This window comes from Danio rerio, chromosome 16 (assembly GCF_049306965.1).
Source record: "Danio rerio strain Tuebingen ecotype United States chromosome 16, GRCz12tu, whole genome shotgun sequence".
Lineage (NCBI taxonomy): Eukaryota > Metazoa > Chordata > Actinopteri > Cypriniformes > Danionidae > Danio > Danio rerio.
This window is the reverse complement of record NC_133191.1, coordinates 23,385,854-23,402,544: the sequence shown is the minus strand read 5'-3', so window position 1 is coordinate 23,402,544 and position 16,691 is coordinate 23,385,854. Positions and strand designations below refer to the sequence as shown.

The following is a 16,691-nucleotide window of genomic DNA, read 5'->3' as shown; positions in this document are numbered from 1 at the left end:
CTTAGGTGTAACAGATTTAATTTTGAACCTCCTAGTTTCCTGTATGCTGAGTGCAATGATTTTCCCCCTCTGGGCTTGCCATAGAGAAGTTCTGCATACAGCACCTTCCAAAACAACTTATAAGAAGTTTAGATCAGCACAGTGAATGCCATCTATTATTTTTATATATCTGTAAATGTACAGTGAATCTTTAGTTTAAACACTCCATAAAGTTTGAATTAATGACTAATTTCAGCATGCAAGCATCTTAAAGAGCTTGTGGGACGTATAAAATACTAAAAAGCATTTGATTAGAAGTTTTGATGAATAACAGAAGTAGGTGACATCGGAAAATAGTTGATTCTTTTTGCTGGAGATGAAAGACCTAAAGCTTTTATGATTGTGTCTTCTAATTGCAAAATTTGATACTAACACCCAAACATTTTTTTGCTGAGTCTTTAATAGTAAATGTATGTCTCCACCTCAAGTCCTGCACACCAGCAGTTACAGTATACTAGCACTACTAGTATCATATTAACCATAAATTTTTATGAAAATAACCCCCCCCCCAAAAAAAAAAAAGCATTCATAATGAAGAGACTTCTTATTCCTATTTTTATTTATATTCCTTCTAATTCCAATTCCTGATATCAAGAATGAACAATTTCATTAATTGAAGCAAGTTTTTAGGCAGCGGATGCCCTTCCAGCCACAACCCATCTCTGGGAAACATCCACACACACTCATACACTACGGACAATTTAGCCTACCCAATTAACTTGTACCGCATGTCTTTGGACTGTGGGGGAAACCGGAGCACCCGGAGGAGACCCACGCGAAGGCAGGGAGAACATGCAAACTCCACACAGAAACGCCAACTGAGCTGAGGTTCAAGCCAGCGACCCAGCGACCTTCTTGCTGTGAGGCGACAGCACTACCTACTGCGCCACTGCTTCACCCAGAATGAACAATTTAACTTTGAAATTTTAATTGTTATCAAAAACTTAATTTGTGAATTTAAAGAACTGAATTGTTACTTTCGTGTATATAATTTCGGAGTAATTCGAAATTTGGATAATTTCGGAGTGTCTTTTCAGGCTAAGTTCAAATAGCACACCTAGTTGGAATAAGCTATATTTACAATCAGAGATGTATAAAGTACTAGAGACCCATACTTAAGTAAAAGTACAAGTGCTTTATCAAAAATTGACTTGAGTAGAAGTAGAAGTGCTCTTTAAGCACCATACTTAAGTGGAAGTACAAAAGTATTCAACATTTTTTGTACTTAAGTATTGCAAGTAGTTTATTTCAACATTTACTACTCAAGTACTGAAAGTAAAAGTACAAGTATTGTGTAATGTAGTTATTAAAGAAAGCAGTCAAAATACACTAACTGTTTTGTTTATTTTAAATATCTTTTTTGGGGTACTTGATTAAGCAGAACGAAAAGAAACATGGCTTATGATACTGTTTTTCTCTGTAAATAGTTTCTATGGTACAAGAACTCACATCGTCAGGCCCTTTTACCAGAAAATGCCTTCACTGATGAGATAATTCAGCATGTTCACTCACATACATTCTCTCTCTCTCTCTCTCTCTCTCTCTCTCTCTCACACACACACACTGCCCTGCACACACCTAAATGTACACTCTCTCCCACTCTCTCCCCACTCTCACACATTCATACACTCTCACACACACAGTTCTCTCTCTATCTCTCTCTCACACACATTTTTGTGAATTGTGGGGACATTACATAGGTTGCAATTGTTTTTACACTCTCTCTTACACACACACACACACACACACACACACACACACACACACACAGACGCACACACAGGTACAATCACACTGTTGTTTTCTCTTACTCACACATTATTCAATCTCACTCACACACACACAAACACACACTCACACTTTGGGAGTTTTGAAGTTTGATTGGTTAAAACCACAATGAACAGGAGTTCTGTCTTCTGAAAGCACTCGTGAAACTAAACTAAACAAGCAAACTAAATCCTGCTTCACAAATTCACTTGATTTTGATTGTATTGTAAAAAAACAGGAAAATGTGTGTATTACTGTGTTAAATGAAAATCTGAAATATTTTATGGCTTATGGCTATGATTTAGTAATAATTGTTATTTATTTTTATCATGTTTTTAATGAAATTGGTCTTACAGTTCATATTTTCTGTAGTATATTTATTAATTCTGGTACTTTTACCATAAACCAACATCTCAACCATTTGGTAAAGGCTGATATTTTAGAAATAATGTGATGTGTTGAATAAAAATGCACTGATTGTGTTAACTAGCGACATTAGGAGTTAAGAAATGCAATCAAAAAAAATTCTATTGCTTTTGTCTTGGTGTGACAGTTAAAGGTTTTTTTGTAATAAAATTTTGTCCTTTAATACAGCAGTCAGATATACGAACTGTGTCCTTAATTTGACCTGCTCAAAGAAAACACTCTTTCTGGATGTATCAAACAAAACTCATGCACAGAAGACAGCACGAGCATTTAAAGCTAATAAACTCATGTCAATATTATCCCGCCTGCTTTTTGAGCGCTGACAGGCGGGTCTTACACGGCTATGACTGGTTATTGTCCTCAACAGAAAGGGCTTTAGAAATATAAGCGCTGTTCACCAAAGGCGGGAAAAATACGCGATTATCACGGGTAATAGACACAGTGGAGAAAACTTAATTGCACATGAGGCACGCTCATGTCTGTATCAACAGCTTTAACAGCTAAGAAGAGAGGAAAAGTTACCTTACAAACTGGCCAGCGGGTCAGATGTCCATAGTGAGAGAGCGAGAGATAGGCAGGGGGTAATAGTAAACTAGCGGCTGGTATGCTGTGCCGCCTTCTCTCGCCCTCGCGCCTCCGTCCTTCGCCATAGTATTGCGACATCGCGCATAGGAGATAAATGACGTCATCACGTAATAACCGGTTATGACCTATTACTGAACTGATTTCAATCATTTTGACACCCCTAGTAACGAGTAACGATGCAGCACACAAAAAATCTATCGGAGTAAAAGTATTAAAATCATGGAAAATATGTACTTAAGTAAAAGTGGAAGTAGGAGAAAAAAATAATACTCCAGTAAAGTACAGATACTGCCTTTTAGTACTTAAGTACAGTAGTGAAGTAGTTCTACTTCGTTACTATACATCTCTGTTTACAATTTACCCCCATCAATGCCTGATTGACAGAGACAACATGAGTAAAGAGCGGTACAGTATTACAGCGTGCGTGGCGTACCTCATACAGCACACAGCAACATCTTTTGACGCGATCGAATAAGCAACCCAGTTCGAATCCACCATCTGCTGAACTCATGCTACTTTTCTCGCCCCATTACAAATTAGATTGGAAATATATTTTATTTTTAATAGGAAGGAAACATTTTTTAAAAATAATGCAAATGTGACAAAGTCACAACTGCCTCATGGGTATTTAATAATGTTTAGCCTATTTCATATGTGTAACCGCATCTTAATAGTGATTATATTCTATGAACAGTTATTTTCCACCTGGTGTTAAATGTTAGCAACATCTTAATAAAATTAATTTGTATCTACAATGTTATCTACAATCTTCCGAACTGTTCGTGATCATCATTTGCTGCAACTAGCCCTACTTCCCCCGTATATAGAAAATTTAATAGATGGCACGTCTTTATAAAGGTGCCTTCCTCTCTGTAAAAACTATATTGCTCAGACAACTATATTTTCTTTTAGCAAAAAAAAAAAAAAAAAATAGCTTTCACATATAACTATTATTATTATTATTATATTTATTTTGTCTTCCTTTCTTACTTTCTTTAACTAAACAGAATGCTGTAATTGGTCAAGCGCAGAAATGTCAGTTCTGAAATAACCCGCACTTAACTGAGTGGACTGGTAGTTGTCGTAGATCAAAAATGAGTGGACAAGGGGATTTTAACAAACAAGAGAGAAAAATAGGAGAGGAGCCATCTTTAGCGAGGCATGTTCCACACACATCTACTTTAAACAGACCCATGATCAGGAGAATGAGCGTATAGAAGAAGATGTTATGGTAACGTTAGATGAGTAAGCTAGCATTAACCAGGCAGATAAGGCTAGTGGCAGCGCAGCGTGGACTGGATTCATCTTATCAGAGAGACAGACAGAAAAAGGAAAGAGAAAGCCCCTGAAGAGGAGAGAGACAGGAGAGGAGAAGAGGTATAGTGTGTGTGATTTCAGATACTTTTATAATCAATTTGATCTATGCTGTTTGCCTACTCTTTATCACGAGGACAGTAGAGAAAATACAGGGAGAGGAGGAGAGAGACAGTAAATCATTAATAAGTGTGTGTATAATGAAAGACTCAGATTCATAGAACTGGATTGTAGTTATACTGCTTAAATTGACTTTTAAAGGCTTAACCAAGGTAATTAGGTTAACTAGGCAGGTTAGGGTTATTAGGCAATTTATTGTATAACGATGGTTTGTTTTGTAGACTATTGTAAAAAAAAATTTAGGGGTTAATAATTTTGACCTTAAAATGGTTATTAAAAACTTAAAAACAGTTTTTATTATAGCCGAAACAAAACAAATAAGACTTTCCCCAGAAGAAAAAATATTATCAGACATACTGTGAAAATTTCCTTGCTCTGTTAACATCATTTGGAAAATATATAAAAAAAAAAAGAAAAATTCTAAGGGGGGTCTTATAATTCTGACTTCAACTGTATATATTAGTACTATGTTATAGTACTTTTTCAGTGAACTTGAACAAGTATACTAAAAAACATAAATATTCACTAGTTTCATTAGTATTTTTTTCCATTGCTAAAAATACGTTACATCTTTGTAGACCATATATATATATATATATACACACACACACAGTTGAAGTCAGAATTATTAGCCCCCTTTTGATTTTTTTTTTTTTCTCTTTTAAATATTTCCCAAGTGATTTTTAACAGAGCAAGGAAATTTTCACAGTATGTCTGATAATATTTTTTCTTCTGGAAAAAGTCTTTTTTTTTTTTTTTTTTTGATTTTGGCTAGAATAAAAGCATTTTTTCAATTTTTAAAACCCATTTTTGGGACAAAATTATTAGCCCCTTAAGCAATATCATTTCCTTCATTCACGTCCTCAGCCAGCAATTTTGTCACAAACTTCTTTAAGCGAAATCTCTCTTTGTCTGTGAACAAACCTTCTGATGTATATAGTTTAGTTTTCTCAACAAACTGTTTCGTGTCAGGAAAATAATCAGAAACTTCCACCCCTCTTTTGTTTTTTGTAACCCTAAGAAAGAGTTTAATTTCATCAACCTCATAACTACGAGTGGAGCAGTCATTCTGAGACAAGCATATGCTTGAACTAGAAGACTCACTGCCACTCTCCATTCCATCATCACTACAACCATCGTCTACTTCAGTTTTTTTGGCTTTACTAGATTGAAAAATGTTAGCCTTTTTCCTCTTTGAAGGAACTTTAAAGTGACTTTGCTCCGTTTCTAATTCAGAGTCACTCCATCGCACATTAGACAGTGAAACATCAGATTTGACGTTGTCTTTGTGTTTTTCACTGCACTGTGTATCAGGATTTGAGAGAGGAGTATCAGAAGAGCTCTTTCCCACCACAGTTTTTAAATTTTCCACTTGAGCAGACTCATTTTCAGATTGCCGCACTTCATCTTTCTCATTGATTGTCGTAACTTTAGTTACCGACGTCACATCACTTGATGTGCCAGCCTCAGTTGACGCACCAGCACTACCGTTATCATTTTCGGATCTTTTCTCATTTACTTTTGGGCATAAACGAATTAAATGCCCTGTTTCCCCGCAGTTGAAACACCTCATTTTCTCCGTTGTGACATAAATTACATAATCACAATCCTCAACTTTAAGGTGTAAAGACACATCCAGTTCTTCATCTTCCTTTAAAATCATAAAAAGAAAGCGTCTGAAGGAAACAACATGTTTCAATAGCGGGGACTTACAACCAATCGGTATCATCTTTATAGGTGACACCACTTTACCGTAGCGAGACATTATTCTCACTAAAGTATCATCAGTAACAAACGGCGGGACATTTGATAACAAAACTTTCCTAGATGGTAAGGATAGCGGAAGTACAGGTGTAAAAAGATTATCCACCACAATGCCAGATTCCACCAATTCATTAGCTTTCTCCACCGTACTGAGGAAAACAACTATGACACTGTTCATTCGCGAAGCAGATATGATGTGCTCATGCCCCACGACTTCACTACGGTGGCCCAGTAGTGCAAAACACAACAACATTAAGATGAAAATGCTGCAACACTAAGATGAAAAATGCTGCAACACTAAGATGAAAAATGCTGCAACACTAAGATGAAAAAGCTGCAACACTAAGATGAAAAATGCTGCAACACTAAGATGAAAAAGCTGCAACACTAAGATGAAAAATGCTGCAACACTAAGATGAAAAATGCTGCAACACTAAGATGAAAAATGCTGCAACACTAAGATGAAAAATGCTGCAACACTAAGATGAAAAATGCTGCAACACTAAGATGAAAAATGCTGCAACACTAAGATGAAAAATGCTGCAACACTAAGATGAAAAATGCTGCAACACTAAGATGAAAAAGCTGCAACACTAAGATGAAAAATGCTGCAACACTAAGATGAAAAATGCTGCAACACTAAGATGAAAAATGCTGCAACACTAAGATGAAAACGCTGCAACACTAAGATGAAAAATTCTGCAACACTAAAAACGTAACACAACGGAAATGCTCCCAACCACTAGGTGGCAGTGGAACACCGATTACTTCTTCTGATTAAACAGATATTATTAATACAGACCAAAACAATGATTATTACCTCGAGAAATTCCACAAGAAGTTCTAAATGTAAGTTAGTAACATTAAATTTAAATCAAGTTGTGAATGAGGATTTTTATTACTTTAAGATTTGATATTCTGGGAAATTTTAATGTTTTTATAAAATTAAACATCAATAGTACTTCATGAAGCAATCCACAGAACTTGTTTCTGTTTTTCCTGCTTCAGAAACATTGTCATAAAAATCTATTGCATGTCACATTAATCAGCTAACGAAAATCTGCATTAAATATTAAAAAGAATAAAACATTCTTTAGAAATCAAACAGCATGTCCAATTAACATAAATCCTCGGGATCGTGCTTTGACGAGGTGTAACGTTACAACGCTATTTTAATATATTCATCAAAAAATAAGAAAATTCCGTGACAAACCGCGTTATTCGATTTCATGACAGATACGATTTATGAAATTCATAGGACCCTACAAACAATACAGCATTGTAACTTACCTCCACTGGTGCTGGGCTCATTTCCATCAGGAACTTTGCCTTTCAGAAACGTTATGTTTTTTCCACATTTGCTGCAGAATGACGGGCAACTGTCAAGTGAAGCCCCGCAAAATGGGCAATACATGATTGCTACCAAGAGCAACGTCCGAAATGAAACGAAACTTTTGAACTAAAACTCTTAAGATGGGCACACGACTGCCCGTTATCTGCCACCTAGTGGTCAGGAGCATTTCCGTTGTGTTGTGATTTTAAAGTTGCAGCGCTTTTCATCTTAGTGTTGCAGCATGATTCATCTTAGTGTTGCAGCGTTTTTAACTTAATGTTGTTGTGTTTTCATCTTAATGTTGCTGCATTTTTATCTTAATGTTGTTGTGTTTTTATCTTAATGTTGCAGCATTTTTATCTTAATGTCGTTGTGTTTTCATCTTAATGTTGCAGCATTTTTATCTTAATGTTGTTGTATTTTCATCTTAATGTTGCTGCATTTTTATCTTGATGTTGTGTTTTCATCTTAATGTTGCAGCATTTTTATCTTAATGTTGTTGTGTTTTCATCTTAATGTTGTTGTGTTTTCATCCTAATGTTGTTGTGTTTTCATCCTAATGTTGTTGTGTTTTCATCTTAATGTTGTTGTGTTTTCATCTTAATGTTGTTGTGTTCATGTTGCAGCATTTTTATCTTAATGTTGTTGTGTTTTCATCTTAATGTTGTTGTGTTCATGTTGCAGCGTTTTCATCTTAATGTTGTTGTTTTGCACTATTGGGCCACCGTACTTCACCTATCGCCAAACAACAATCCTCTACTGTCACTGCGGACGCCACCTTCACCCCATGACGCCGCGTTAGATTGTTTAGCCCTTGTGACCGTGGAGCCGTCATACTGCCCTCGCAATAAGTAGCAGCACACGGCTCAACAAGTCAACAACAGGGTGTCAAACAAATTAAGCAGTTAGAAACAAGCAGCAAGACAAAAGTGAGAAGATAGAAGCAGATCGCTTTCACTCACCATGCACACTCCCACACACCCGTCCTCTCGTGCCCAAACACTCACACCGGAAGTGAGAGAGAGAGAGAGAGAGAGAGAGAGAGAGAGAGAGCGAGCGAGCGAGCGGGCAGTCATTCAATGTGTGGCTGCAGAGGAAACAACCAAGATGAAACAGATCGCTCGAATGTTTTTCGTTTTGTCCCAGTGGTTTAGTGTGATCGAGGGAAAAGGTAAGATTGTAAAATGTTTTCTATTGGAATTCCGTAACGAAAATGCGTTTGATAAGTAACATGGCTTGCACTGATAGTGAGTGAGTAGGCCTATCGATAATGGAAAAAGATGAGTGACTGTTATGCTCACTAATAACCAAGGCGCGAGAAAGCGCGAGTGTGTGTGAGAAAGAGAGGGGGAGTGTGTGTGTGTTTTTTATTTAATATTTTGACGTTAATAAACAAGAGCCCATGACATTCTTTCGTTTTTCACAAAATGAATAAACTATCCTGTATTATAGTGTCATTGCCGTATTCGTGCAAATAAATGAACATCCAAAATGTCGAATAAAACTATCACGTCATGGATATAAGTGATAGCACGTTGAAACCACCCCAATATGATGTAGTTGTTGATTTTATTAATTTAAATTTACGAACGTAAATTCACAATATTTCAAGTAAATTAATTAATGAATAAATAAAATACTGCCGCTAAATTATTGTGGATTGATCAGCGCCATCGACGTAGCTGATTCACTGAGATTGCACACTTTTTATTAAGAAATTTTTATTTTTGAACTGAAAAAGTTGTGTTTTATCTGATTGAAAACCACAAATCCCAAAAAATAATAATTAGATCCATTTTGAAATCATTTTTTTAGAATGTAGTTTATTTAGTAACTCCATTATTTTGCTGTTTGACTTTAAAAGGCCAAAATCAAAATGATATTGTGGGTGTATTTTGCAAAAACGTACATCAATAGAAGAATATGTATTAATATACTGTGGCTCAAAAAGGGAACATGAATAAATTAGAGTAATAGGGTCTGTATAGTGTGTGTGTGTGTGTGTGTGTGTGTGTGTGTGTGTGCGTGTGTGTGTGTGTGTGTGTGTGTGTGTGTGTGGGTGTGGTAATGTCTTTGTTCATTTGTTTGTTTTATTAATTCATTCATCTTCGGTAATTTTAGACATGACGTATACTGTATTTTGTACAATAAAAGTAGGCCTATGTGAAAAATAACTTGCCTTAAAGTTGTTTTTAAACTAAATATTGATTTTTATTTGGTTTGCACGTGTACTTGCTGAATTATTTCAAGGAATAAATTGCATTTTTTCAAGAGTAATTCATGGAATTAATTAAAACTTCATTATTTCATTTACCAGAGACAAAAATATAACATTACTCATTATTCACAATCTATACACAATTCATAATTTTTTTGTGTGTGCCACCCCAAGATTTAGTGTGGCCTTACTTGGCCACCCCATGGTTCAACGATAAGGATTTTTTCTCCTGGCCCGATTTTTACTTGCCCTGCCAAAATTTTCACACACACACACACACACACACAGTTGATTTCAGAATTATTAGCCCCCCGTTTATTTTTCCCCAATTTCTGTTTAACAGAGAGCAGATTTATTAAAAAACATTTCTAATCATAATAGGTTTAATAATTAATTTCTTATAACTGATTTATTTTATCTTTGTCATGATAACAGTAAATAATATTAGACTAGATATTCTTCAAGACACTTCTATACAGCTTAAAGTGACATTTAAAGGCTTCACTTAGGGTAACTAGGCAGGTAATGGGAATTAGGCAAGTTATTGTATAACGATGGTTTGTTCTGTAGACAGTCTGAAAAACAATTAGCTTAAGGGGCTAATAAATTTGACCTTAAAATAGTTCATAAAAAAAATAAAAACTGCTTTTATTCTAGCCAAAATAAAACAAATAAGACTGTGCTCAGAGGAAAAAATATTATCAGACATACTATCAAAATTTCCTTGCTCTGTTAAACATCATTTAGGAAATATTTTAAAAAGAAAAGAAAAAACAAAGGGGGACTAATAACTCTGTATATATATTTACGGTAATTTTTAAATGTTTTTAAGGAAAAATCTTCAGTTCATCAAGGCTATGTTTATTAAATGTAAAAAATGTTAAGTTGTTAAATATTTTTCAAAATTTTAAATAACAGCTTTCTTATTGTATGTAGTTTCAAATAAAATTATTACTCCAGACATTATTGCTTTTAATACTATACCATTAATAACAATAATAATAATTAATATTAGTGATTTCTGAAGGATCATGTGACTGGAGTTATGAAGGTGAAAATTCATCTTTAAAATCACTGGAATAAATGAATAAATTAAATGATAAACTACTTTTGAACAGATATTTCATAGTGCAACATTTCGAAATTTGTATTTATGATAAAATAATTGCAGCCTTGGTGAGCAGGAGAAGCTTATTTTAACATATTTAACAATCACACTTACCCCTAGACCAGTTGTGTATATATTTTATAAGCGAAAATGTGCACTTTAATTTTAACAACCCACAGACATCGTCACCAAATACAAAGCAGAGGTCAGACTTTCCCATACAGAGTCTCATTTCAATTGTCAGGTTTTGTAAAAATCTATCTATCTATTGAATTAATCAATTTATTAAAGAAACATTGGCTAGAACTCTGCATTTTAGGCTTAAATTATAGAGAGACATAGCATATGAACCGAGACTGCATCAGATCGCGAAGCAGATCAATGTTGATCTTTCTTTCGAGCTGTCAGTGCGAAAATGAACAAAACAACAGGCCTAACACAACATGTTATACGATTTCCTAATCAATTTTCCTAACGGATAAACCGAGATCAGCCTGGATAAACAGCTTTCGGTAATATTTCAGCATGCTTTCACTTTCGCATTTACCGGTAAGATAGACATCTCGCCCTGCTCATCATTCTCTATTCATATAGCCGTATATATGGCTATTACACAATCATAATACACTGTGATATAGCCTGGGTCGTTGCATTGTTTTGTTTTCTCACTACAATCGATCCGCTCAATTGGACAGAGACCGTCTTATTTATAGGCTATCTCGGACTGATTGATTTGGCGCGATGCCAGCGCAACTGCTGGATATATGCCAAACAACCGCGCTAAAGGGGGAAACGAGACAGATTCCGAAACAAACGTCTATGTGTGAAAAAGCACCGTAAGATTGTATTTGCACACAATTGACAGACAGTCGCAGCACGCAGCTCTGGCTCGATCTGGCATGGCAACAAGGCAGCACTGGCCAGTAACATTCTGTACACTGTATTCTGTCTCGCACGCTGGCCCCGGGGCAGCCATCGGGCACTCCTTATTGTCGAGCCCTGCACCCGTAAGAAAATTTTCTGGGGGCGCCACTGCATTAAAATTATTAAACATAAAAGGTATTTGCAGGCTGTTGCATATGTGTGTGTGTGTGTGTGTGTGTGTGTGTGTGTGTGTGTGTGTGTGTGTGTGTGTGTGTGTGTGTGTGTGTGTTGGAATATAGCCTACCGTTTAAAGCTTGCGAAGGATCTGCAACTACCTTATAAAATCTTATTGTATTATAAGCTAATTTAAAAAATAATAAATAAATTATTTTCCACACTGGTAAGTAACCTTATGATACTGCATGGAATTAGAGTAGTTTTTCTTTTGTTTTACATTTATGTTTTATTTAATCGCAGCAGGTGAATCGTGTGTTGGAATTCAACAAGTGGACTCCTATTACTTTCCGCTGCCTGATGATGTGGCTGTAAACGTGCAAGATCATCGATGTGATGCTGAGTGGACCATTGATGTAAATCTCTTAATTTATAATTAATTTTTTTATTTTTATTTTATAATTTATTTTGACAAACCCCGCAGCAATTTACGCTACTTAATTTTATGTAACTGCAATGCGTATGAGACTTTTTAGGATAATTATCAAATTTAAGACCATAATGTTAAAAAGTTATTAAAAAAAAAATGAAAGCATTATAAAGCGACGAAGTAGCATTTTCAGTGAGTGTAATGATAGCGTTATATGGAGATATGGAAATTAAGACATGGATCACAATATCTGACTTTTGCCAAAAAAATGCGTGTATGCCTTCTAAACCAAAAATCCAGTGATGTCATTGTAAATTATTGAAAAAAATACGCTATATATGAAATATGTATAGTATATAAAAGCCAGGTTTGTTTTTAATGTGATCAACCAAATTTTCTATTTTGGGTAGAAGTGGCACCTTACTTTGTAATCGTCAATGATTGTTCAAAAATGTCTTGTATTCTACCAAAGACAGTTGTAAACAAAAGCAAAGTAGTATTAAATGTCTCAATTCTCTCCTATAGCAATGGTTCACAGCAATCCTTGATGGACTTTCAACACACTTTTCTTATCCCTTCAAAAATGTGACGCAACGTGAAATCATTGTCAGTTACTGTCCTGGTTCTGTCAGATTTCACGTCACTTGTCCTGTGAGTTAACTATTATTTATCAACTGAGAAAAGTTTTACTTCTCTTAATTTGAAGCACTGTATTTATTTGCCAATCAAATGCATTTTGATTCTCCTTTAGAAATACACCAAGGAACTCACTTGCTCATGTAAGTATAATGTTACATTCTATCTCTTTGCTTTTGCTTTCAACTTTAACATATGCAACAATAAACGCAAATAAGATAAAAGTGGCATCAAATTCTGTTTCTTTCAGGCACAAATTTCACAGAAAAAAGCAATCCAGTTTTTAACACTACTCCACCATCTACAAGTAAAGTCTGCCATCTAGAGGGTTACACACACACAAACAAAGTTAAACAAATAAATATATAAAAAAGTCAGTGGTTACCAACTTTTAAATATGGATTTGTTTTGGTTCAGCTGGTTTTGAATACTTGAAGAGGGAGGAAATGATCACATAATTAACACAATATTATCTATTGTCATAAATTTGACTAAAATCAGTAGCTTTTGCAGTACTAGCATAAAATAACCTTAAATTCTGTTTAGGCCAGCTTTGGAGTTAACCTAAATGTAAAGTGTGCAGCAAACATACTTTCATATCTGTTAAAAAGAATTTAAGAAATTCACGGTGTAGTTATAGTACTGTATGGGGTGATGTGCTTTTGTAAATGCATGTACTGACTGTCTGTAACAATTATATTTACAGATATGTCCTCCTTGCTATCAGTTCAGCTTTCATCAGTGAGACATCACTGTGAGTACAGTCTGCACACACCTCTGATAAATTACCAAATACAAAGCAATTGGATGGATCAGACAAAAAACTTTTAGGTACTTCTGTCTCTTTGGGTAAAGTGCAGAGTGACAAATTGCACAAATATAGAGTTAAACATGTGTAGACACTGCCTGGTTAGAGTGAAATGTCTTTTTGCCATCGAAGTATAGCTGCAAAAAATGTTTAAAGCAAATGACATGCACACTATTTCTTACCTGACTTCATGGTCTTTGGATAAAGTTGAGAAATTCCATGTAAAACAAGTAAAAAAAAACTGTTATAATACCCATATTTGGTTTTTGGTCAAGTAATGGAACCTCTGACTGCAAAATTAAAGGAAAGTTCTCTCTCTAGATATGCTGAAGCTTTTGAAACCCTTCCCTAAAATCCTGTTTTGCAAGCCACTCCAAAAAAAACGATTACAAAAATAAACTTGCATTTATTGCAAAATTGAGCATGTTAGTCTGCAAACAAATCAAACTCGCAACCAAAAACTACAAGAAGCACACCGATCTGCACTAAAGTCAGAGTATAATCTTTGAAATTTTGAAAACATGTAAACAGGAAGTAGATTATTTGTTGAGCAAGGATGGGGGAGGGAACACATTCCATAAAGTGAGAAGTGAAAAAACTGCATTACAAATTGTAAAACTTGCAAACCATGAGTCATCAGTACAGTATATTACCTAGTATTTCCTATCAAATATAATTATCATTTCTATTATTTTAGCATGTGACCATTCAAAAATTTTCTACATTATAGTAAACATCATGCATGCAAGTGTCATGACCTCTATGTGCTCTTTGTTGTATAAATGTAATTGGTGAATTTCCCTTCTTTATAGATTGCACAGCTGCTGTTTTTGTCGGTTTTGTCCTGACCATTGTTGCTTTGACACTCCTTATCTGCAGGGCTGACAGGAGGTATTTAATACATATTGCATGAATACTATTTTATGCAAAACTACTAACAATTTACAGTTATGAAGTATGTTTATTTAAAAAAAAATGCATCAAAACCTGGTTTAATCACTGCAAATTTTACTCCTACTAGAGCCTCAGCTGATGAACAAAGGCAGCCTGGTTGAGAAGAAGAACAGTAGGCCTAACCCAAGACCTGTAACAAACATTTTAGCACGAGAGGCCATGCTGTCATGGCGTGGAGTCATGGCAACAAGTTAAACTATAATAAAAATATTATATTATATTATATTATATTATATTATATTATATTATATTATATTATGTTATGTTATGTTATATTATATTATATTATATTATATTATATTATATTATATTATATTATATTATATTACAACAACACTGTGATTTTTCACTGTTTGTATCATTCACTTTTGTGTTTGTAAGTTTAAAAATTGATGAGGACTCTTTCTACAGCTTTTTTTTTATTTAAACCAATAGGTGATGACAAGTGAGGGTTTTAAATGCAATCACTTTGGTATAAACAAGTTTCTGAATTGTTATTTTTTCAAGTTAGTCAATATTAAATGTCAAACTAATAAAACACCACTACCAGTTTTCTATTCCTTACTGGTTAGACAAACACCAGTTTTGGAGTGAAAGACACAGAGAGTGATACAATCGCAGTGCCATTTAAATACATGCAATATAATCATTATTGTAACAAATTATATTATATTATATTATATTATTCATTTTCTTGTCGGCTTAGTCCCTTTATTAATCTGGGGACGCCACAGCGGAATGAACCGCCAACTTATCCAGCAAGTTTTTAAGCAGCGGATGCCCTTCCAGCCGCAACCCATCTCTGGGAAACATCCACACATCTACACACACACTCATACACTATGGACAATTTAGCCTACCCAATTCACCTTCACCGCATGTCTTTGGACTGTGGGTGAAACCGGAGTGCCCAGAGGAAACCCACGTGAATGCAGGGAAAACATGCAAACTCCACACAGAAACGCCTTGCTGTGAGGCGAACGTGCTACCCACTGCGTCGCCTTATATTATATTATATTATATTATATTATATTATATTATATTATATTATATTATATTATATTATATTATATTATCACAGCAAGAAGGTCGCTAGTTCGAGCCTCGGCTGGGTCAGTTGGCGTTTCTGTGTGGAGTTTGCATGTTCTCACTGCATTTGCATGGATTTCCTCCGGGTGCTCCGGTTTCCCCCGCGGTGCAAAGACATGCGGTACAGGTGAATTGGGTAGGATAAATTGTCCATAGTGTATGTATGTGTGTGTGTGTGAATGAGTGAATGGATGGGTTTCCAGTGATGGGTTGTGGCTGGAAAGGCATCCGCTGCGTAAAACATATGCTGGATAAGTAGGCAGTTAATTCTGCTATGGTGACCCCAGATTATTAAGGGACTAAGCCGAAAATAAAATAAAGAAATTAATATTCAGGGGTTTTAAATTATTTTATTTTTTTATTATTATCATGCAAGTTATTGTTATTTTGTAAAATCAATTTAAAAGTACTTCACCATCCAACTCATTGTACACTCCCTATACATTTCTTGCTAGATAAAGGACCATTACTTTCAACTCAAACCTGCCAACAAAGAATGGCTTGAGATTTCAGTCAATGCTATAATCACAATGCTAATGCTATAATCACAACTTGTACAGCTATTTAGGTGAATAAACCATAAACTTAGTAGCTGACGGATGATTAGCTGAACTTTACTTAACATTTATTTTATTGAAAAAAAAAATACTAAAAACTTTCCTGTGTGTGCTTTATTTGGCATGTCATGGCTCTTACATCTTTCTTTTTAATTGTTATGTTGCTTCTGTGGTTCATCTTTGGTTGTTTCGGAAATAGTTAAATGAAAAGTATAAATACATATTTTGCCCCATCAAATTATTGAAAAATATTTAAAAGGTTTATTTGCTACCTCTTAACACGAATGTTCACAAAACCTGCAGTATTATATTATATTATATTATATTATATTATATTATATTATATTATATTATATTATATTATATTATATTATATTATATTATATTATGATATATTATATTATATTATATTATATTATATTATATTATATTATATATTATATTGTATTATATTATATTATGTTATATTATATATTATATTGTATTATATTATGTTATATTATAT

At 34.5% G+C, this 16,691-nt stretch overlaps 2 protein-coding genes and 2 long non-coding RNA genes across 5 annotated transcripts in view; 1 reads left to right on the top strand and 3 right to left on the bottom strand.

Annotated features, from left to right (window-relative positions):
- The window catches only part of LOC108179599 (uncharacterized), an 81,036-nt gene extending 72,681 nt beyond the window's left edge, over positions 1-8,355 (bottom strand). The window contains exon 1 of the long non-coding RNA NR_170114.1: positions 8,311-8,355. This is a non-coding gene — a long non-coding RNA (uncharacterized lncRNA). The remainder of the gene's footprint in view (positions 1-8,310) is intronic.
- LOC137487900 (uncharacterized) overlaps positions 1-16,691 on the bottom strand; it is a 1,155,393-nt gene that overhangs the window by 140,207 nt on the left and 998,495 nt on the right. The gene's annotated exons all lie outside the window — the stretch shown is intronic.
- Positions 1-16,691, bottom strand: part of LOC141378084 (uncharacterized) — a 361,025-nt gene that overhangs the window by 209,726 nt on the left and 134,608 nt on the right. The gene's annotated exons all lie outside the window — the stretch shown is intronic.
- Positions 8,306-15,078, top strand: LOC137487899 (uncharacterized). Of its 2 annotated transcripts, XM_068214118.2 has the most exons (8): positions 8,306-8,519; positions 12,016-12,128; positions 12,668-12,793; positions 12,894-12,921; positions 13,029-13,085; positions 13,485-13,532; positions 14,399-14,477; positions 14,608-15,078. In XM_068214118.2, the coding sequence occupies exons 1-8, from the start codon at positions 8,312-8,314 to the stop codon at positions 14,639-14,641; spliced, it is 693 nt and encodes a 230-aa protein (XP_068070219.2). In that variant the 5' UTR covers positions 8,306-8,311; the 3' UTR covers positions 14,642-15,078. The 2 variants fall into 2 exon arrangements, with proteins under 2 accessions (XP_068070219.2, XP_068070218.1); XM_068214117.2 differs by lacking the exon at positions 13,485-13,532 and having other exon boundaries at positions 14,608-14,743.